Source organism: Chamaea fasciata, unplaced genomic scaffold (genome assembly GCF_029207755.1).
Source record: "Chamaea fasciata isolate MVZ Bird 193981 ecotype frontalis unplaced genomic scaffold, bChaFas1.0.hap1 SCAF_7, whole genome shotgun sequence".
Classification (NCBI taxonomy): domain Eukaryota; kingdom Metazoa; phylum Chordata; class Aves; order Passeriformes; family Sylviidae; genus Chamaea; species Chamaea fasciata.
The window spans coordinates 54,599,501-54,623,422 of record NW_027094092.1 but is presented as its reverse complement, the minus strand read 5'-3'; the positions used below and the strand labels follow the sequence as shown (position 1 = coordinate 54,623,422).

Here is a 23,922-nt window from a genome sequence, read left to right as displayed (position 1 = left end):
CTCCTACACCCATCTCAACCAGCGAACAGTTGCAACTCATGCTCCTAATTACTGAGCTAGGAATCAGCTTCCTGCTGCATGGCAAACAAGACTGGTGTCAGTTCCAAGGCCTGATAATTTAACAAGCAAAGCCTATCACAGAGGAAGGGGAAATGAAAATGCACAAGGAAATGGGAAAAAAAAATTGCAGCAGCATCACCGTGACACCTGAGGCCACACTGTCCGAGATAACCAAACCCTTCGTGCTGAAAATTCACACACTCCTTTTCCCCATGCTCCATGCAGTTAATTGGGGCTGAAAGAAACTAACATCCTTCTAAAGGTGCAAGACACTTATTTCACAGCTTCTCAGCTGAGAATAAATGGCTTTGATGTCTGCTTCCTGAGGGGACCCACCATGAAACATTTCTCCCAGGTCAACTGAGGAACAGATGAAGCCCGCATGGACATCTTTCACAAATAGAACCATGCAATGGGTTGGCAATGACCTGGGCCAAATGAAAATAAGAAGGCGCTGAAGAAGCCCTAGAGTGCTGATGGGGATTAGCCATTCCCACAGCTGGATTTGAGGCAGTCAGACACCAGGAGTTACCCCAGTTGACAAGGTGGGATTCACCCAGCCTCTCATAAGAGGAACCTGCTGCTGGGGCTTTGCGCCAATAATGCAAATGCAGCTGAGGAAACAAAATTATGCTAGAAAATGAATTTACATGTTTTCATGACTGCAGCACAGTCTTTTCCTTCTGCCTTCTCACCTCAGCCAAGCCAAACATGCCTGATAAAACCTAGGATTAACCACAGAGGAAAAATAAATGCTCGGGCAGGAAACTAGAACCTCAGCAGACAACAGTCCCCAGTTTCCTGGCAATTTACAGAAGAGCCAGAAAACAGGCCTGTAATTTCAGAATAAAAACAGTGAAGCTATTTAAAAGGCACAGAATTCCAATCTGCATTAAAGTTTTTAATATTTAAAAAACCCACAACAGTCACATCTGGAACAGGAATAATTGTTTGCTGAATTTTCTTCAAAAAAGTCTGCAAGAACCCATTATGATAGTTACCTATTTGTCCATGTTTACTTTATTTAAAGTAACCTCAGTAAAACACTTAATCTGGATAGAAATGCTACCCTTAAAAACAAAAACGACTGAATAGAGCCTGCAGAATTACCTGAACATTATAATAAAAACAATATAAAACACTTTGACAATTAATATGAACCAGATTATCCAGAAAAGCCATATAATGCATTGCTGACCACTCAAATACAAAATAAAAGGAAATTCTGAAAATGGATTTAAAACCAAGGTCCTCAAAAGTGGTTTCTTTAGTTTCAGGTGGGAAAACAAGTTTTTGTGACAATTTTCAAATAAAGATATGTTTCTTGCATGCAAAATTTGGTTTGGCCACAAGTCTTTTTCAACAGAAGTGTTTGATCAGCTGCAGAAGACAGGTGCTGCTGTAACTCCTTTTTACTCCACTGCCTCTCTAAGCCTAAGTCTACTATTAAAATGTTGTAAATTCATATGCTTTAGCATGTGAAGATACAAAATAATTAGTGGTACAAGCCTTCCCTCCCTTGCAAACAGAATCTTCAGCTGCTATTTTACCACCATGAGTTAAATTCCATAGCTTTTGAACCAGGGATCCAGCTAGAGTACAGACCAATTACTGGAAATATTCCCATTTCAGCAGGGCTCCATGCCTTCAGCTATTAGGCTGAGAAGGATTAGCACTCATTCTTACTGTGTTCAGATGCCAGGAGAGGCAGAATGGTTGAAGGCTGCTTTAGCCACTGTTTTTGTACAAGTTTCTGGGCTCATCTTGTGGTTTTGTGGTTGTGATGGTGGAGGGCTTCTAAGCCCAAAACAATGGCTGCAGTAAAACTCCCACTGGGAGGACAATTATGTGACTCTAGCTTAGGCCTGCTCCAGCAGAGGAATAGCTCCACTTGTACGAAGAAACTGCCAAAACAGAGGCATGCTATGACAGCAGGGAATTTTTAACAATGGTGTATTTAAATATCATGGAATTCAGGTGTCTAGCACCACTGCCTAAGTCAGACCAGAGCAAGGGTTAAGACTCAGTCAGGCTCAACTCCCTCTTCTGTGTTCACATTATTCTTTAGTCCTCATGCAAACCAGGCTCAAGGCAGGCAAAAGAGCAATTTTTATTATTTAAAAAAAAAAGAAAAAAAGAGGCAGTTTCAAGTAGTTTCTCCCCAACAAAATTAAATGTCTCATCATCCCATAAATCACTCCATGCACTGACAATCGAACCACCAAAAGGTCACCCTGCTCATGCTGAACAGCTGCTCCAGAATCTCCACCAGCTTAAAGTTAACATCCCAACCATGAAACTGAATTTATTTCCTCCCCTTTTGCAAGAGGCTTTATGATTTTCTGAGCCCTGAAGCATTCTGCAAGGACATCAGTAGAGACGGAAAAAGCTATTACAACATTCACCAAAGCTTTCCCCTCCCAAGATGAGATTCTACACGACCTCCACCTCAGGCCTTGAAAATAATTATGCATGTTTGGCTTAACTCACGCCAACAGCTGCAGTGACCCAAAAGGGTCTGAGAGCAGGATTCAGCGAGCACAGGAGCAGTTGCAGACTCAGCACAGGCCCCCCTGCCAGCTGGGAGGTTTGGTACTTACCCCGTTTAAGCTCCCCAGGTCCTTCACCCAGTGCTCATCCTTCTCCTTGTCATAGTTGATTACAGCGTGCTGCTTATCCACACTGCGGGACTGGCAAGGGAAGCACAGTCAGGCAAAAGAGACACTGTTAATCACAGAAACACTGAGACGTTAAACTGCCCTGATACTATTTACTACTATAAGTAATTGAAGGATAAGCAGAAAATGCTTCCATGGTTGTTTGCAGAGTTTGGAGACAATACACAATTTGTATGGAGAAGGGAAAAGAAAAAGTTTTTTAAAAAATCGCTGAAGGCCGTCAAGACTATGCCATAATTTCAGAAAATTATATCAATACACACTGAACAAAACCAGTCAAACTGAAAGCCTGGGGGCCAGGATTGGAGCCAGCATGAGCTAGAAGAGCTCCATTTTTCAACTGCTGAGGCCAATGGCCTCATCACTAGGGGTGCTCCTATGTGGGATCATTGCTTCCTATTTTTGAAATAGAAAAAAAATCATTTTCTTGAGTTACAAACCAATCTTGTTCCCAAAAATTTATACTGTTCCCAGGATTATGTCCTGGAATTGATTTAAATTCTAGGATGTGTTCCAAGTTAAAGAGAGGTTAGTAAACCTGGAATGAGAAAGAATGCAACTCCAGGAAAATTTAAATTGTAAGCTGGGTTTGAAAACACTGAACTTGACAGTGATCTGGTGCCACTGGCTTTGTCACAATGCACAAGTAACTCACCTTATCTTCTAAACAGAGTGTGACACTTGAGCAGGCATTGTGTCAGACTTCTGAAGACGTGCTAGAACAAGATCTATGCCTAACTTTGAAATATGGTGTGTTACAGCTACAAAGACACCAGACTGTCTGTATTTAGACCTGCTGCCTCTCGTAACTTTAATCCCTGCTGAAGCTGACCTCAGGCAGAGCATGGGAGCAGTCACTCTACTAGCAGTTACACACAGCACTGAGACCTCCCTGGTATCTCAGACCAGGGGAGGGGAGGGCAGGCTACCAGAACAAGGAGACCAGCCAGGGACCAAGTTAGCTAATCCTCATCCTCCTGGGCGCCAACCAACAAGCTCTTGCTGAAAGTCCTTCCCTTTTGCCAAGTATAAACACACTGGTTTCCACAGCACCACTCTCAGCAAGCCATTATCTGGCTTCTTGCAAGCATGCAGCAGCAAAGATTGTTTCAGAAAATTCCTTGGTGAAAACAAAAGAGGCTTTTTCCACACAAACTGCTACTATTTGCAAGAATTTCTTCTGGCCTTGCCAATGTCAAGCACGTGAGAAATATCACAACACCTGAGAAATGGCATCTCCTTCCCCTGCAGAGCATCCATCAGCCCAGGAGACACATCCTCCAGAAAAACCCTGAAGTATCAATATGAAGCAAGCACATACCTGGCCAGAATTGCCCTTCCACCTTGCAATGTCCCTCACACTACTCATGACATGTCACTCCATGCAGAGGCAGTGAGGACGGGCAGGTGACCCCATGCCTCCAGTTCCCTCACTAATTCAGTTATCCACATGCCTGCTGCACTTACAAGGAAGCAAATCATGCTTTGCTGCCCAGCTGATGCTGCTCGGACAGCAATCACCTATTCAAAGACACAGAGATGGGAAAGGCAGAGACAACATGGCTGGGGACGCCCCACCTGTGCCTCCTGCTATGCTGAGCACTAAACATGAGAAGCAACACACAGCAATGCCCTCCCAGGAGGGGCACACACAAACCCCTCACCCCCATGCCATCACACTTGGTGTCTGACCCCTGACCTCAAGGCAGGGCTGATGTCAAGCATTTGCAGTGAAGCTACTGCTTCTCTCTCGTATTATCCACACCACATGCAGCTCCTCAGTGCATTTTTCAATGACCCAAGTGGCTGTGGCAGGTGTGTGCAGTGCGAGGTAAGGATGGTCCAGGTAAGGATAGCTGAGGGACATTGCCCAGGCCCTGCACCTCAGCATATGGTCCTGAGGACAGGAGTGTCTCCAGGCACAGCCTCAGGTACCACAGCAGCTGATGCTACACAAGCTGGGGTTGTTCCTGATCTGTCACAGGGTCCCTCCCATCCTTTGGATGGATTCAAACCCAGAGCCTGTCCCCACAACAATCTGGCTGTTTGAGCATTGCCCTGGACTGGGGCTCCTGGAGGGCTCACCACACCTCACCTACAAAGCAGAGGGGGATGACCATCCCCTCTCCCTGTCCATGGGCATTTATGCTTCATGCCACTGGAGTCAAAGACAACCATGCACAGGGGACCATGCCTACAAAACACAGAAGTGGTCTGTCTTCCCTGTGATCCCTCTGCTACTCAACACTGTGGATGTCACTGCTCCCAAAGATATACACGGGAATGCTGATTAACTGGTGCAGCAGTGTTTGCTTTAGCTTTTTACAGCACATCATGGAGGCTCATTTAATGATTAACAGATTCTAAAGGCAGAACAAACCATTTAGCCCCCTTCCAAGGGCAGAAAGGTTTCCACCTCAAAAAGTTAACCCAGACAAAAAATTGGGGCAGATCTGGTATCTGATTTTAAATGTATCACAGGTCACTTAAAAAGAAGTTTATTTCTGGGAACCAGCTGTCTCTGAAAAATTCAATTTGCCCTGCATCTGACCCTGATGTAAGTGAGCACAGCCTTTGGTCTGCTGTATTCTACAACAGCTGACTTCAGCCACTCAGGGGTCTCCAATCAGATGAGGGTCATCTCAGGGGAGCAGACATGTATTCTAGCAACATGATATCCTCCTCCATAAATGCAGGAAGATGTCACCAAAGGAACCAATTTATGCCATCCTATTTTCCACTGAAGTTTCAGCTGTGTTCAAGAAAGCCCAGGGCAAAAGGAGTCAAAACAACATGCAAAATCAGACCCACAGTCTCCATACAACCTCTCAGCATCTCTTTAAGAACACATCAGGAACAAGGCAAACTGTTATGTAGATTGCACTTCCGTGAAATTTCATGCTTTGGTGGAGAAGAGAGGAATTTTCCTAGTTTTGTTTATGTTAAGCTAGTAAACATCACAGGAACTGGCAGCAGGAGTTCCTAGGGGCCTGTCTCCAAGGAAACTCAACTTAAAATAACTAAAATCGCACCTTATTTATTTTGATGCAGACTAGCCAAAGGTCACTCTTACTTCAGAACTGAGGTGTGGTTTATTTCAACATCAGTCACATTTAACATCAACTGCTCTAGTGTGCAGTGACAGCAGCAACCCAGAGGCTGATGGCCCTTTTGTCTCAGAGAGGAGCAGGCTCCCTCAATCCCACTTCCCATGAGGAGACTAACCAGTTGCCATGCTGCGAACAGCTGAGAGCCCAAGGACAGGCACTTCAGCCCAGCAGGCCAGTGGTTCCTAAGGAGTGACCTGCTGAATCACAGAAAGTGATTTAAGAAGCCTGAGTCAACACATTACAGAGCTGCCCATGGGTGCAGAGCTCCCAGCCATCTGCAACTTCACTGGAAAGATTTTAGGCATCTATAAATTGAAAAACTGCAATTAAGTTGACTGAATCACTAATGTAAGAGGACTTCCAGCCTAAATGTACACGTGCAACAAATACTGAGTCTTGCTTAATGATCAGCCATGTTGTCCACAACCAAAGGCAAGACTGATCCATCACAAGTAGACATAGGGGTCCAAAATAAAAAAAAGAAACAGATTTTCCAATAAAGTGTTAATAAGAAACATCAGTTGCTAATATCCAGATGTCAAAAGCAAAAAATAACTAATATACCCTTGCAGTTAATGTGTTTCACCAGAAAAGCACTTGTGATGGGGTGGGCAGCAGTCCTGAGCTATGGGTAAGAGATCCAAACAAGCAAATCAGAGCTGGAGCACCTCAGAGGAGGCTGAAAAGGGAGAAAGGGAGTGTCCTCTTAAGCAGTGGTGATCTTCAGGCCAGAAACAAAGCTACACTCCAAGAGGCTGGAAATGAAGGAAGAACATAGCATTCTCACTATGCCCCAACACTGGACCTGCTATCAAATGAAAACAACTCTCAGGAAAACACGTGTGCTTTTCTGATTAAGAATATTTACTCTTCTCTGCAGGGAAAACATGTACACTGATTTGTTACTACACTCAGCCCTCATCCAGAGCTGGAATTTCCAGACATTCAAATCACTTCCTAATATAAGGTTGTGTTGCTTTTCTGTCATACTGTCTACCATGCATCATGTTTTAAATACCTAGCAGACAAAATGCAGACACAGCATATAACTGAGGATGAAGGTACTTTATATATAGCTTTTCCTTTTTCCAACATCATATTAAGCAGATAGTCCAAAATATAGGAATGGTACCTGTGGGTCTGCCAGTCCCACAGTTGTACCAGCACCTTGGATCACCAGTCTCCAATCAGGCACGCAACCAGGCAGCTCGCTTGTGATTCTCAAAACTGCACACATCATCAAATCAGCTTCAAAAGCTTGCAGGAATCTCCACAGAGGCATAAATAACACTGTGGCTACGTGTGCTGCACATACCCTACAGCTTTGTGTTTGGTGAAGGGTCTGATCCAGAGAACAGGGCACTCGGGACGAAAGCATGAGCTGCAGAGACGCCAAGCAAAATCCACAAGGCAAAAAGACCTGCTTAGGAAGGCAGGAGGAGAAACACAGGCAGACAGCCTGCGTTTCCCCACAGGGCCGGGGAGCAGACGCAGCTCAGCTGTCTGTGCAGATACAGATGCTACTTTTCTCTCAGGAGAATTACCATGGATGAAAACCTACTGGTTGGGGTTGAGATTTGGACCTCAGCCCTGCCAGTGCCGAGAGGCATCGTGGTATTGGAGATAAAATAAACAAACATGAGCAGTTTCCCTGTTCCTCATTGCAGTCTGCTGTGCACTTCTGGCACAAAGTAACTGCAGCATTCTGGTGGCAGCATGCAATAAAACAGTTGCTCAAATACTTTCCATAGTGAACAGGTTACATTTCTGCCAGTACTGTGCTCTGCACAAGTGTCCCAGTAAGGAAATACAAACCACTGCTGGTGTCCCACTTTAGAATGGAGACAGACAAAAACCAAACCAAATCAAACCAAAAAATCCCATTGCATTCTGGCCTGAAATGTGAATTTTGCTCCTCAAAAGTATGAAGCTGGATAACATTTAATGACAGATGTGAACACTGGGTCCCTCTCTTTCACCACAAAGCATTTCACAGCGTTGTGTGCACTGGCCCCTTCAGTACTTTTCCAGAATATCAGTGAATGTTCCATCTTGCCCTAGGCTGTTTGCAAGCGTGTCACCCCTGTGGCAGTCTGATGGCTCCCAGGGGCAGGTGCTGCCAGCTTCTAATGACTCTGCCTAAGCAGACAAATCTCTTCAGCAAGTGTATCCACCTCATCCTGGGGCTGGACTTGCTTTACAGCTCCTGGGCTGCAGAGGCTCCTGCCTTCAGCTTTGCTGCAGCCAAAATCATGGGCTTTGCGGATCTGTGGCTGAACCAGGGCCGGAGTATTCAGGCAAAAAATAAGGCACTGAACAAAAGAGAGAAATCCCCCAGGAAAATGAAACTGTAATCCCCACAGCTTGGCAAAGGGATTTGGAGGCTGGCACAGTTCCTATAAAAACTTAACCCGTTATTTAGGGGTAAATTGGGTTTTTGCTTGCTGGTTCCCCATTCCCAAAGTGAACTGGTACAAGTGACCCAGGGTCAGATCCTGACCGCAGGCAGGGAGCATGCTACCCACAGATGCACTGGCTTTCCCTTTGTTTTACAGGGCCACCCAGGAAAAATGGAAAAGCATTGTTTTAGGTGGGACACAAGCCTGAATTTTTATAGTGCAGCTGAGCTGCTGTTGCTGCCTGGGTCAGGATCTCATACAAGGAAGATACATCTCCCTTTTTTCTCTGCCCACCCCAGAGTGGGACAAACCCTTCCTTTGGCAGCCCAGGCTTCCAGCACCTCGCCAGCAGCATGAAGCCCTCTCAACCCTAATAACCACCTACCTTCAGTGCCACCATCACCTCTCTCCCTACCCTGCCTCCAGCAATGAACTCCCCTCCCAGGTCTGCCAGTCTTGCTATGCCTCCAGCCGCCTACAAGGGTATGTCATCAGGCATCGTAACCTCCTCCCATCAACTGCACATTAACAGAACACAATGGGACAAGGAAGAGCCAAAATAACAACTCCAGGCCTGGAAATACAGGATGTGCATCCTTCCTCCCACAGCTGCTGTCCCAGCACCTGGAAACACTATCTGTCAAAAAGCAGCACCTTCCCAAGGCTAGATCCATTCCCTTCTGTAAGACACTTCCTTTGTAACACCTAATGAAATACTCTTGGCAATTCCCAGCACCCAGGGGACTAACTTAGGTGCTTGCTCACACACCCTCCAGATAACTGCAGCAAAAAGCATGGGTGAGGCATCTCCCTGTCCCGACTACACCTTTCCCCTTCAACCCTGCACTTCCATTCCACGGGGAAGGAGGTCCAGACACAAAAACCAGCAGAGATTCCTCGTGGCTTCTTCTGGGAGCTCACAGTGCTGGAAATGCAGGAACAGAGGGATACAATTTCTGCACTGTAGTGAATCCACCCAGAAGGACCAGGAAAAAGACCGTCTACCAAGTTCCCACCATCTGCCTCTTCCCAGCATAACGCTGTAGACAACCTGCACCACACCTATGTGCACTTGTTTATGTATGCACTTACTAAAATACATAGGTGACACACGGTATTATCAAGTATGGCCCAGGGAAGGAAGGAGACATCAGGTCAATGAAACCTTAATTTGACCAGATGTCACACACAGAGGCAGGGTTCATCCTTGCACTCTATTATTTGTGGAGCATGCCGTGCACCCTCCATACCAGACACAGAACAGATCCTGCGGGGAAAAATACCCGGGAACGACACAATAACAGATTGCATCTTCATGCCTATGTACACAGGGGCAGAGGCAGGATTACACAGGCAGCCTTCAGCAGCCTTCACACGAGTGCGTTGTAACCACTCTGCAGTTATACACACTTGACTTAGCAGCCATAAGAATACTCCTTCAGTGCCTAGAATGCTTGTGATTCCCTGTCTTTTTAACAGCAAGCTAAAAAGATGAAAATGCAGTATTGTTACCTTTATGTGATTCACCAGAATGAACTTGTATGTTCGGCTCACAAGGCCCTACCACTTGAACCGACTAATTGGTATCATAAGCAGCATGCAAAGTCCCATCTGGACCAGTGACAGATGCCTGGCTAGGAGGTTTCACAGCTCTCTCCTGACACCAGAATAATAGCAAGTCTTGACCCATCTCAGGCCTAAGGGCGATGCTGCTCAGCAGCCACATCCTGTAATGCCCGCTTCGCCCACACGGAGCGGCTTCTGCCCTACGTGCACCACCCTCTCCACTCTTCCCAGTCCTACTGCTCCTCCTCTCAACTCTGCACAAACACAATCCTTGCTGTACCTCCTCACTTAGCCAAATCTTCATCTCTTGGCAAAGCTTTATAGAGTAGAAATCCAACCGCTAGATGCAAAGATCTGACCTGTGGCTTCCTGAAACACAGGTGAAGAGGTTGAACAAGCACTCTGGAAGTATCATTACACTCTTGGCTTGTCCTTGCCCTTTCCTCGACAGCTGCTTTGACCACTGAGTCAGGATGCCAGGTTAGGTGTACCCTGATCTAATCTTGCACAGCTGCTGTTAAATCTACACCCCAGTCTTGTGAATACCTGCACCCAGTTCCTCTTTGCCCAACCTGCGACACTTCTCCACTCCATCCCCCTGCCAACCTCACCCCCAGATGAAATTACTTAAAACAATACTATCAAATGAGTCCCTGCTGACCACAGTCAAACTCCAGTTTTTATTCAGAGGTTTGGAACTTGGTCAAACACATTTAGATTATTGATTAAGGGAAAAAAACCCCCAACAAACCACCATCTCCAACCTAGTCACTCACTCTTGAAAAGCTTCACTGACCAAGCTCTACTACAATGGCAGAACTTTAAAGAACAGGCTAAATATACTTTAAAATAACTGACCTGAAGAAAATAGCATTTTTCTCCAAGTTGCTCACAGCAAAGACCAAAGAAGGGAGATAAATTATCACATCCAGAACACACTGCCTAAAGTGGATGCCTGGAAAATAAATCTCATCCCAAACAGCAACAAAGTTTAGCAGAGTTGTAAGCAATTGCAAACAGTGTCTCCTGATAGGAAATGTCAGGCTGTCTCAAAAGACATACAGGATAAAGGCATAAAACAGAAAGCACCATGCTGCCTGCACCTATTCCTGCTGTAACTCACACTCCTGTACAAACTCACCCAGCGTAGGACAATCACATGCCCAGAGCATCACTCTAAAGAGAGAAAAATACTCAGGGGAGCACTGGTTAAACACTTCTATTCCCCAAATTTTCCAGTAAACATAACTCTCAAACAAAAACAGGGAAACCATGACACTGCTTTCCACTCTGTTAAATATTTACATTTAGCAAAAATGCAAAAAATATTTTGTTTAGGAGCAGAGGGGAATGTTTTAACGGCTGAGTGAAATTTTTGAGCTTGTAAAATGTTCGTCCCCTGGGTATCCATCATATTAAGCAAGTGATCAAAGCTGATAAAAATGTCAGCTACGTTTCCCAAAAGGATGTTGGGGGAAGGGAAAAATTATTTTCTTCAACATGGTCCCAAAATTCTTTTATTTTTTATTTTAAAAAAAGAGTAGATCTTTTCAGAGCATTACTTCCTACAACACCCCCATGCTACACATTAAAAACCCACACCAGCGCAAGTTAGTGAAGGTCCAGATTTCCACACTCCTGCAGTTTGTTGACTGTCACCTGAAGGAACCAGTGAGGCTGTTGAAGAAATCAAGCACTTTTCTTAAAAAAGGGCAGAATTGAGCCCTTGGCTCTGGTAGCAACACTGCATGCCAAGTTACAGCTACACTTCATGGCATTTTCACCCGTGCATTAACATTCAAACCCAATGTAAATCTCGCATTTACTTGTACTAGAAGCTTTAGAGGGCTGCAAAAACATTTAAAATATTTCTAATCCTCTCAGTAGGTATAGAAGATATCAAGGTAGATTATGTTTCCCCAGTATCAGACCTACTCAATTTTAAGATTAAAGACTCTGCATTTCTTCACCTCTTAGTTAGTAAGAAAGCAAATCCACTGCTTGTATTATGAAATAAGAAAATGAAACAAAACTAAAGCTTGATTGTTTGGTGACAAAGCCATCCTTTTTTGCTGTTTTAGAGATCTGATACCTTGAGACAGCATGTTGCAAGAAAACATCAGAAGACAAGATACTCCTAAAACAGTAAAATGAGAAAGGCAAGACTGCAGGTCTCCAGGACAGTGATTATCTCCGTGTTGTATGTTTGAACACCGTGTTACACATGGTCTCAGCAGGGAACCACAAACCATATCACGATGAAATCAATAAGCAGTAACAGCCTTAGAGATGAAAAAAACACTGACCAGGTCACCCAGCCACTGCCAGTCTGTTCCCAGCTGCGCACTTTAAAGGATTAAATGCCAATATCTTGAAATATATATGGAAAATAACCAAGCAGTGAATATACAGTTTCAGGGTCAGTACCACAGAAATACTACAAGGTGCAAACAACTGCCACAAGAGCTCTGTCCATCTGCTCTGATAACTGCCCTGCTTCTTAAGCTTCCCCCAAGACAAATGATTGTGCCAGTGTGCACAACGATTTTGTGACATGGACAGTCACAGTAGGGAAAAAGTCTATTTTTAGATCTCATCCTCCATCTGCTCACATACAATTCTGCTTGGATATCAAGTCTCTGTTCACAGTTTCTATTCTGCAATCAGTCTTACATTTGGAGCCCCAGGTAGCTCTGGAAAACATCTTTATAAGCAAATGGCTAGGAAAAGAATGTGCTGTGCTGTTCAAAACAAGACCTTACATGTGAGCCTAGAAAAAGCTTTATTACTGGAGATAGCAGACTGGTATGGTTATAAAGGGTCACATGTAGCTCACCCCATGAACACAAGCTGCTGGCTTTTATAGACAATCCAGAGCCTTCACTCTGGTGAAATAATGGAAACCTCTTTTAATACCACCCACCACCTATGATTCCCCAGATACAACTGTTTCACAGACACTCCTGGCTCCTCCAGGAATCTCAGTTCATTTACCTTGTAGAAAAGTCCATGGCAAATGAAGAGCATCACAAGCTTGGGTACCCCACAAGCAACACTGACAAGCCAGCTCAGACTTCCAAAGAAGCATGAAATACTCTGGTTGGTATGGAGTGGCTCACAATCCACAACATCCAGTTAACCCCATAAGCAACCAGAGAAACAAGATGTGCATTTTCAGCGTAACTGGTATTTTGGCAATTTTATTTTAGAATGCACAGCTTGAGACGTGATGGTCAGAGTACTGAAAGCTGACAGTATTAAAAAAAAGCAAAAAAACAACAACCCCGAGTTCCTTCACAAGACATTAAGATGGGCAGCCTAAAACTCACACCATTTCTGGAAACCAGGGCCACTGTGTGTTTTCTCCCTCCAAGTCATGCGAGAAGATGGCAATCAGGTTCCTGAGCAGTCAAATGCGGACGTACAGCAAATATTTTTAATGTCTCACCTTTACATGCCTCACCAGCCAGACATGTAGGAGCATGAAATAAGAGATAGTGTGATTTATGGGAGAACCCAAATAAACGATCTGCTGTGGAACAGGAGCTCCTGACTCTTACCACCACAGCACAGCCGTGCCACTCACTGCCAGCAGGCAGAACAGGACAAACACTGCAAGCTCTCATCTTGTGGACACTGACATTTTATTACAGCTAGACAGCACCTTGCCCTTTAAGTACACCTCGTACAAGAACTTCTACCTCTCCAAACAGACCTCCTACTAACATACCACACAAACTCCCTGCAGTAACTACAAATGCAGCCTCCTCAGTAAATCATCAGCACAGCATTTAGGACATACCTGTGATCTGGTCAGCAGTGGGAATTATGAGGAGGGAGTCTCCATTGTGCAGGCAGCTTCCTAGTTTTGCCACCAATAGGAACATTTGCCACCTTCACAAAGGGCCAAAAGGGGGACGAGCAGGTGCAATAGAACATTTTTTGCGCACTTAAGTACTCATGGCATGGGTCTAGCAGAAGCACTAATTTAATTCTGAGCTTCTACAAATTCCTGAGCTAAACTGCTCCTGTCAAAAGCTCTGCAAGATTCCAGCTCCATTTGTCTGGAGTGACATCTACTACATTATGCTGTCAAACATCAGACCACAGTCAACACTTCAGACATGCTGGATTAGGTCCAGCAGAGACACATGCTGGTATGGAAAGTACTAACAGAAGCTGAAAGTCTGCCCAAGTAACACAATTGCTTTGGGAAGAGGTCACCAGCCTACATAGCCCACCAAAGCAGATTTCCTCTGCTAAACATCAGTATTTTCTACTACGATAAAAACACCTGAGAAATATCAGCATAAATAATTTAATCAAACCTAAAGGGAAAAACAGGTAAACAAAAAACCCTGCCTGCATTCAAATCACATGTAAACACCGCATGTATTAAAAGCTAAAAAAGCCAGCAGCATAATCGCAGATCAGGACAGAATGGTATGTCTTTGTTTATTGCTTCTAGTAGCATCAAGACAGTTAATCTATTTGATTAATCTCCCACCACTACGGATCCTATCCATCTGATGACATGGCAATTTGAAAACCACACTTGCGCTGTCACAAACATGAAGTCTTCAAGGGAAACACAGACTCAGGATAAAAAGAGGAAGTTTCTTTTAAAAGGTGTCACTTGAAGAAAGCATCAAACACGTCTACCGATCCCCAGCATTACGTGCACATCTAGTGCAGCTTCAGAAGAAATAATTACAAAAAAAACCCCAAAAAGCCATGTTACCTGGAGCATCAGTTCACAGTCATCTCTGCCAACAAATATCATCTCCCGAGGGAGCCGATGGCGAATGCCAGTGCTGCTCACCAAGAACCACGAAGTCACACTCATTTTGGCGCTTGGCACTCAACCTTTATACATCCTAAACACAAAAAGAATCACAGGACACAGTGAGCTATTAATGAAGTGTGGAAGTACAACAGTGTGTAGCCGCTGTTGACAAATTTCCCTCCATCATAGGACCCAAAGCTGCTTCATGCACTTGTGTTCTTATCTTAAATCTCTGGTGACAACAAGCAGTTGTGAAGCGTCTGCCAGGACCTGCTGCCCATGTGCCATGTGCAGAAGCTCTGCAGCCCTGGAAATATTCCCACAGCAAAGTAAGACTAGGGATCGGAAGAAAGGATTGTTTAAAAAATTGAGGCATCCAGCTGAATCCAATCAATGAAATATGATGGAGGGGAAAAAACAGAAAACAACAAAGATCTCTTTTCCAGAACATTTCCTCTTTGCTACACAGTGCCACACAGCTTGAGCCTCGCCTATCATTAAAGATGCGGACCAGCACATCAGTGAGGTGACATAACGTGGCTCCTCTAACCTTTCCCAGCGCATTCCCAGGAGCGCTGACACCAGCGCTGGGAGGGAGGAGACCAACCTCCCTATTGCTCATCCCACTTCCACACTGATGTAAGTTGGGAGCCCACAAATCCTTCCTTCCTCCCTCCCTCCCTCGCTGCACGGCTGGTCCAAACACCAAACCGCTCTGCTACCCCAGGACAGGAAACTCCGGCTGCGATTCCCACCGGGGGTTTCGGTGCTCGGCAGGCGGAGGGGCGGCAGCCGTGACCTGCGTGCGGCACACACCGGGCACCCTCCCGGCCACACCTGTTTGTTGTCGCTGCTACAGCCCGGCTGAGAGCAGCCTGTTCCTGCGGCCTCTCCGCCTGCCTCTCCCACAACATCCCATTTTCCTCTCCCTGGCCGAAGGAAGGAGGACCCAGCGGCACACGCCAGGCTCTCGCCTTCCCCTCACCCACCTCCCCGGCTCCCAGCTGCATTCCTAAGCGCACCGGGGAAAGGAGATCTCCATTTTCCCCGGGCTGCGCCGCGCTCCCCGGCCCCACCGCCGCCTCCTCACCGGCCCCGGCGGCCCGGGGCGCGCAGGTGGGGCTGAGCGACCTCGGCGGGGGACGGGGACAGCCCGCACGCCCCCGCCGCTCCGGGAGCCGCCGCTCCGGGCTGCCGCGCCCGTGTCACGACATGCGGGCGGCCCCGACGCACCGCGGCCCCGACAAAGCGCCCGGGAAGGCGAGCCGGCAGCCGCCGGCACAGCCCTTTGTGTGGCGGCCCCGCAGCCCCCCGGCCCCCGCCCGCCCTACCTGCTGCGGCCCTCGGCGCGGCGGCAGCCGGGCACCGCGCCCCGCCAGCCGGCTCTGCCTGCCCCGCGGGCCGCTCCCGGCGCCCGCCCCGCTCCGCCCCCGCGCCGCAGGTTCCCGACGTCAGGAGGCGGCTCCAGCCCTGCCGGGCCCGGCCGGGGGAGGCGGCGGTTCCGCGGCCCGGCCCGCAGCCGGCTCGCCGGTGCTCGCGGGACACCTGAGCGCCAGGTGCTGGCCTGGCTCTGCGTCGTTGGCATCGCTGCAGGGACACGGCCATGGCACGGGTTGGGTTGGAAGGGGCCTTAAAGGTCACCTACCTTAAAGGTCATCTGCCCTAAAGGTCATCTACCCTGCCACCATGGGCAGGGATGCCAACCACCGGACCAGGCTGCTCAAAGGTGTATTCAGCCTGGCCTTGAACACCTCCAGGGACGTGGCATCCACAGGTTCTTCAGGAAGCTTTGCCAGTGTCATGCCCTGGTTCAGCATCCCTCACTTCAGGTTCTCAGATGGGCTCAGTAAATACCAGCAGAGCCTCTGGCAGCTCTCTGACCAGGGTGCAGCCATCCCTGACCTGGGAAGGTCCAACATGCAAACTTGTTGCCGTGGGACTGGAGATGCTGCCTCTGATAGATACTGGGACCAGACCCAACACCAGCCCAAGGGAGGTCCAACTCCAGCCGCTTCTTCCACCCAAGTGAGCCCCAACACAGCCTCTTCTCCCACCCAAGTCCCAACGCCAGCCACTTCTCCAGCCTGAGTCCCAGCACAGCCTCTCCAGACACCCAAGTGAGCCTCAGCAGCAGTCTCTCTCACTCTCCACCAGGCTGCAGGTTAGCATCCATCTCCACATACACTCCTCCTCTTGCAGGGCAGCACCTAAATGCAGTTGGCAGAACTGAGTTAATCTTCAGCATCTAACCATGGAATAAGATCCTTAATGGGTGCTGTGAAAGGACATACCATTTTATGAGTTCTTTTCAATTGTAGGTAGCTAGAAAATTGTGAAGAATAGTAAGTGCAGCGAGCGATGACAACTTTTTCCTCCCATTGTGAGGACCATTGGGTATCATGGTAAAGGTTTCTCAAGAGAGCCCCAGCTCCTGCAGATGTCAGTGGAGCTGGAAGGAGCAGCAGCTTAACACTGGTTCTCTGGCTCCAGCTGACACTGGCCACTAAGGAAAGAAATAGGAAGACACCAGGTTCATAGTGATGTTTCTCCAGGCTCATATTCCAGGTGGAAAGACAGCTTTGCATTTGTACACTGTGCATTTGGGTTTGCGTATCATTTCTCCATCACCTGCAAGAACTCTTCTTGGTGTCTTCAGTGGTGTGTTCTTGGGAACTTTGGCTCAGGATGTAATCTTAACAAAGTCTGATGGCATGGAAACCACAGGTCCAGCACACTACTTGCAGGGGGTGGCCCATTAGTCACATCACTTTGTGGGCTTATTCCTGTTTTATACCTTTGCTGCAAGGCTGTGGAGCCAGGAAGGGCAAAGTGAACTGCATCAGGACTGTAAGGAGGGAAGGAAAACAGCATTTCTTCTTTTTCCTCCTCTTTCTGAAGAGCAGTAGGACTTTGTTATTATTTAATTAATAGTATTATTGCTTTCTTTAATCAACATTTGACTTCTTTCTTGGCAGATACGTCATGCCTCAGGGTGATTTCAGGGTACCATTATCTTCAAAGTCTTTGAAGCTTGCTGAGCTGCAGCATCTGTGTTTTACTGGAGTGCTCTTGGTCTCTGCTTGGAGCAGAGCACCACACCCTTGCAGCATGCCATGTCCCTCAGACACCAGGCAGGAGGATGGAGGGAGCAGCTGCCACTTCCACGGTGCTTTGAAGGCTTTTGTATTGGGTGCTGCCATTTTTATTTATAAATAAAAATGAACTTCTACCCTGTTTTGCCAGCTCATCCTGTCATTAAATGATGTTTTATTATTGATTTAACTGACCTATAGCTTCAGTTTTTATAGATATTATTCACTTCTTTCTGAACTACATGTATTTACTGGAGAGGCTGCTCTATGAACCGATCTGTAGAGCATCTCTATACTACTCAAAGGAAGTAGGATAATTTACTTCTTTATACAAGCCTGCCATCTAGGCAAATCTTTGTTATAAGTTGCTATAAAAAGGTTAGTGTTTGCTTAAGTCTCTCTTTAAGCCCAGTTTTACCATGCATTTATCCATGTGTATTTATTTGAGCAGTCAGTCAGTACTTCAGCGTTTATAGGGAAGAAAAAAGTTCCTGTTCGCACCACGTGTGTCTTCTGGCCTGACTGAAGGTACAGTATAGGCCAATATCCTGGGCCTGGCTGAATGCTGCATTGCAGCCTCTTTATTTTATTCCAGTGATCTAAAAGGCGTAAAAAAGGTAGTAAGTGGAGTCTTTCCTTCTCCTCTCTCCTCACTCCTCACCCCTCCAAAAAGAGTGTGTGGGCAGCATATCCTGGTACTACACTGTCATCTTTAAATCCCAGTCAGAGCACGTGTCCATGGGGAAGACAAGCTGCTGCACTTGTACAAAGACTGCTGTACTTTGAGTTTTACTTTTTTTTCCTACTGAAACAAGCCCTTTTGGCAGCCAGTGTAGCCCTTGGGCTACTCAACCCCCCAGGCTAGCCAAACATACAACACCACAAAAGTGACATAAAACCACTTCTTCCTGCTGGGAGGAGGAAAGGTGGGGGAAAGACCTCTCAAAGTTGGGTGCAGCAGCAGCAGAGTGTGGCTCACGCTAAATTTGGGGCATATGTTTATCATACAAATCCCTCTACCTTCACCTACAGCATTGTCACCTTCAGCTACAGGGGACATGCTCACAGCTGTGTGAACCTGCGTGACCCAGGTGGCAGGAGGTTCACTGTTCTGTACATTGTGCAGATGCAGAGAAATGACCAGTCCCTGTTCCAGAGCCCTAATATTGCCAGTAAACAAGGAGACTGAAGGCAAGGTAGAATGTCCAGGCAGCAGAATAACAGGTCACAGGGCAATCTGTATCCAGAGCTGTTGAAGCAGGTCATCTGCTCCACTGAAATACTTTCTGTCTGACACCCTGAACCCACAGCTATCACAACCTGGAGCAGAACGACTTCAGATCCCTGCTTCAAAACAAAAATCCCACCATCCCCCATGGAGCTGAACTAAATCAAGCTCTTGCTGGCAGGCTCTGATGGGAAGGAGATTTGTGACCGAGTTGCCAAACAAGAGCTGCATCTTGCTGCAGAGGAGGCTTCTGTTCCAGACTGATCATAGCCTGATCCAGGTGTCCTGTGTGGCTTCCCCTCTGAAGGGCAGTGTTCCCTGTCCATGAGTTAAGGGAAAAAACTAATTCTGGTTATTGCTTAGATATCAACATGGTGGGTAGCTTATAAATAAAGCTGTGCAGGACTGCTAAGTATACGTGGCCTGATTAACTCTTTGCAGGCTGGCTGAAATCCAGTGTGCACAGCTGCATGCACACACATTCATGGGCACACGTGCAGATCTTGAATTCCTGACTATTTTGCATCCAAGGGCTGTAGTAGTAGTTGTCAGGCACTGTTCCTCAAGATTATTTCATTTGTTCTTTGAGAAGCATCAGGAGAGGTTCACAAGTGGGTCACGCAGGGTTTCCTAACCCCTTCTTCATTCGAATGGATTCTGCTCCTCAGTGATTACTTTCTTTCCCAGAAAGCCAAAATTGGACCCATGCCAGTTCTTTGGGCCCTGCTGCAGGGAGATGTGTTGCCTGCAGCATTCTCTCTTCGGGTCAGGATTTCTGCCTGGATTTTTACTGTAATCAGGAAATATCTGTGGTCTTTTGCAAGAGAATGCTGCGGGTCTGGACCTGTGTACTTCACACAGCTAATGGTGCTGTTGGCTGCCAACAGAAAGGGCAGGATTGAGCCCTTTCCTGTGGAGCCTGAGAGCAAAGCTTTTCATCACTGATTCTGGGTATCAGCATGAGCTGGATCAGCATAACATAGAAATAATCCTCCTTCTGAATATACACCTTCTAAGTGTCATTTTGAAAATATTTCCCTTGATTTGGGTGGGTGCTTTTTTTTGGTTTTTGGTTTTTGGTTTTTGGTTTTTGGTTTTTGGTTTTGTTTGGGTTTTGTTGTTGTTGTTGTTGTTGTTTGTTCATTTCTTGCTGATTGATGATTTTTAAATAACAAAAACTAATTATTTCTAGCTGGATATTTATCTTAATTTTAGTTAGCTTGCCTAGGAACCTTGCTGAACTGAATTTGGACCAGCAAAAGCAATCTGCCTCTCCTCTCTGCCTAAGCAATCCTTTGCTCTGCCCAGTACCTCGGTTGTGCTGGTTTCCAACATTCTCGTCTCCGTACAGCCAGGAACAGGCCCCAACCCTGCCCAGTCAACTGGAAAACAATGAGACCATTCATGTGCATGGTTATTCCCTGGCATAAATGTTTGAAGAGATACAGTCTGGCTGGGACAGGCTTCTGTCGTTTGGATGGTTCTACAAGACGGCTTTTTACAATACTTATGGTTTTAACCTGTTTAGTAACCAGTTATAGGGACAGATTCTTAGCTGGAGTGTGGTAGCATTGCCCAGAACAGCCTTAGTTTGGCATCTTTGTTTTACACCAGCTGGAGAATTTTTCTTGGGTTTTTTTTGGGGTTTTTTTTTTTTTTTTTTTTTTGGTTGGTTGGTTGGTTTTTTTTTTTTCTTTTTCCCCACTGCCTAGTCCTACATACCAACATGAAATTTAATTTTACTACCGTGGAATTTACTAAAAATAAAACTCCATTTGTGTTAACACTTCTTTTCAGAATGTGCAGTATGGCCTTCTCCAGTCATCCTCTTTTATTCCCCAGCTAACCCACAAAAAATATTTTATTTTTCTTACGGAGAGGAATTTGAACAACTATTTTTAATTTATGACCCTCATAACTTGTGGCAGGGGAGCAGCAAGAATTATCAGTGCAATAAAAGAATGGAGCTAGTTTAGTGTGAACATCGTCAGAATGTCTCATCTAGGATCTGTGTGGTATAAAACTTCACCGAAAGAATTAAAACATACGCTTAAGTGATCTCATTTTCGGGGGGTTTAATTAGTAAAAGCTCGGCAGTGATGATGTCGTGCTGTCTGATGAGATTAGGTCAGATTATACATAGTTGTATGGTGTGGCATCTTAAATGGGAATCACCTTATGGCAAGTCGGTGCCATTTCAATATCACATTTAAAGAAATAGCTTCTCAGGGAAAGTTGATTGGTTTCATAAGAGAAGCAGCAGGGTTTTCAGGCCTCCTGTGTGGGAGAATGGGAACAACAGGCAGCTTGAGATCATCTCTATTTCAGGGGTTTTTTCCTCTTATTCGTTCAATTAATTTTCATGTATGTGACTATTTCTTATGAGAAAGGTTGCAAGGCTACTTAAACAGAAAAATGATTTCACATGGCCTGGAGAACACAACACATGGCCAGAGGCCTGTACTTTGCCCTCCCAACCATGAACAAATTCTTTCTCCTCTTCCTCTGTTGTTGTTATTATAATGCAAAGGCAGGAATATTTGGTTGAATGCCAGAAGTGCAGGATTTCCTTAAGCAGTTTTTGCTGCAGTAACCACCTCTTTTTCTTTTCCTTTCTCTTCCCTAGTACTCCACTCATGCACATTTTCAGATGTGGCCCAAGATTTGTTTTGCAAGTACATTCATTGCAGACTCTGTTCCATGCAGGTGATCCTCTGCTACCCTTTCCCAGTGGTCCACTTAGTCAGAAGATTCTTTATAGAACTTCTCCAATTGGTTCAATTTTCTGCATTTTTAGGAAAATCCTCTTCATATCTAGGTTAGTGGGACCATTTGTTTAAAATTCATGAGGATTATAAAAATCCTAGTTCAAAATGAAACTTCAGTTTACACTAAAGAAAACCAGCATTGTCATTCAATGGATTCAACAGGATCTCACTGATTCATGAACTATGCAAGGTTGCTCCTTGCCTAAGAGACTTATTAAGACAAGACTTAGAGACTCAACAATAGGTGAATGAGAGCTTGTGGAAAAGAAATCATCCCTGTATGATTTGAGCAAATTCATGCATTTTACTGGAAATCCAAGACCAATAAACTTTTTTTGCTGATGTTATAAAGAAGAATATTTTAGGTAACAGTACAGTTGCATCTCTAAAGCAATCATTATTATTGCCCCTGTGGACAAGTGTCTATTCAGTGGCTGCTGATCATGCCACTGGTTTAAAGAAAATGTCAGTTCTGCTTGAAACTATTTTCTTGGTTTCTTGCATTATCATTTTTGCCTGCAAAATGAAAAGCTTTGATGAAATATTTAATAGGTACATGTAAAAAAAATATAGTTCCCTTTAAATTGAAGAATATGTCTTCAGTAATATCCAGTGTAGTGGCAAAGGCCTTATAGGAAGGGAAGGTTCATAATTTGCTGCCCTGCAGGGAATAATTTATTGAATCACTTGGAGATTCACATATTTTCTGCCCTGTGAAGTTAAAACCATACTCCACTGTGGTGATCTTTAGTGAAGCTCTTTCTTCACTTGAGAGTGGTGGAAGAATGCTATCAATGTGGACGAGAAGGTCAGCAGTGTCAGGAGGAGCCAGCCTACTTTGATGGGGTCAACTGTAGGGGCAGCTTTAGTAATTTATAGCACACAAGCCATCAGCTGGAGATTTATATGCTTGTCAGGCATTTTATGAGAGCTCATCAGAGTAATATTTATTTCTTTGCAGAAAACAGTTGTATTACCAGCACCATGGGAGAATAAAAGCCACAAGCAGGAGACCAACAGAGCAGTATTTTTGAGATGTAGTAGTGGCTTCATTACATGCTGATCCTTAAAAGCTTCAGGATACTTTAGAATAATCTTCTTTAGTCAGCAGGTGCATGAACTGCCATGTGTTCCACATTCATTAAATCGTCTTAAAACCCTACAAAAAATGCCCATTTTCTGACTGCACACACGTAGCTTGTGACTGTCCTTCTCAGCTCAGAGTTTGTAAGTGGAAGCTCCATTCATTTCAGGTAAACAGAGTGATCATGACTGAAACAAGGTCTCAGGTAAGCTGGGCACAGATTTCTGTATCATTGCAACACTCCCGGCAAGACTCATGTTCCTGGGTATTTCCATGCTGGTGAAATTAATTCCCAAAAATTAGTTGTGGGAGGTTGAGACAGTTGCTTGAGGAAGGCCAAGTGACATTTGAACAAAAAAGAGAGGTACCACAGTCTTGATTATCTGCCAACCATGAAGCAACTGTTCATTTCCTACACACACAGGCTGCTTTGTTTAAATTGTCCAGATGAAACTCAGAATGCCTCTCACCTCTACTGAGTTTCTCCATCTTGCACAATTTTTTCGAGCTTAAAAAAAATCTGGGCTCTTTCCTATAGGATGGATGCTTGCTGGGAGATAATGGTACCATACAACTCCCTTTGTTAATAATCACCTTCAGTGTTTGGGGTTGAACTGCATTTTCTGCAGGAAAAGCTTTAACAGAAACATCTGCCCACATCTGCCCACATCTGCCCACTGCAGTCAGAAGGACCATGTTGTAGCTTTCTGACCAGATCTAATATCAGAGGGTGCAGGAGCTCTCAGAGGAGGGTCCAGTCACCAGCTTTGACTGATGCCTCTCCTTTCCCTGTGGCAGAGCAGATTTGTGCAGGTTTCTCCTTTTTTCAAAGACTTCTGCTCCTCCCTGGCAGCAGTTGCAGAGAGAAAAGGAGGTTGATAAAACCAGCAAGCAGCATCTCTAGGAAAAAACAGTGACTGCCACACCAGTCATTGCTGGTCACACCTGCCCACAGGCTGGGTGCTTAGGGATGAGAACAGATTATACTACTAAATCTCACTGAAGGATTTTAGCCTTTTTTTTTTCTTTTTTTTTTTTTTTTTTTTTTTTTTTTTCTTTTTTGTCCTGGGACATGCAGAATAGGTTCTACATCACATCAGTGGGCACAACACAGCACATCCCCATCTCAGTCATGCCTACCCTCATCTTGC

At 45.5% G+C, this 23,922-nt stretch overlaps 1 protein-coding gene across 5 annotated transcripts in view; it reads right to left on the bottom strand.

The window, feature by feature from the left end:
• Positions 1-15,984, bottom strand: part of CEP170B (centrosomal protein 170B) — a 58,181-nt gene extending 42,197 nt beyond the window's left edge. For all 5 annotated transcript variants that reach the window (XM_066188950.1, XM_066188948.1, XM_066188951.1 and 2 more), the window contains exons 1-3: positions 15,931-15,984; positions 14,555-14,690; positions 2,661-2,750 (exon numbers count right to left, since the gene is read on the bottom strand). In XM_066188950.1, coding sequence (XP_066045047.1) covers positions 2,661-2,750; positions 14,555-14,659 — 195 coding nt within the window. In that variant the 5' untranslated portion in view covers positions 14,660-14,690; positions 15,931-15,984. The remainder of the gene's footprint in view (positions 1-2,660; positions 2,751-14,554; positions 14,691-15,930) is intronic.
• Positions 15,985-23,922: the final 7,938 nt, after the last annotated feature.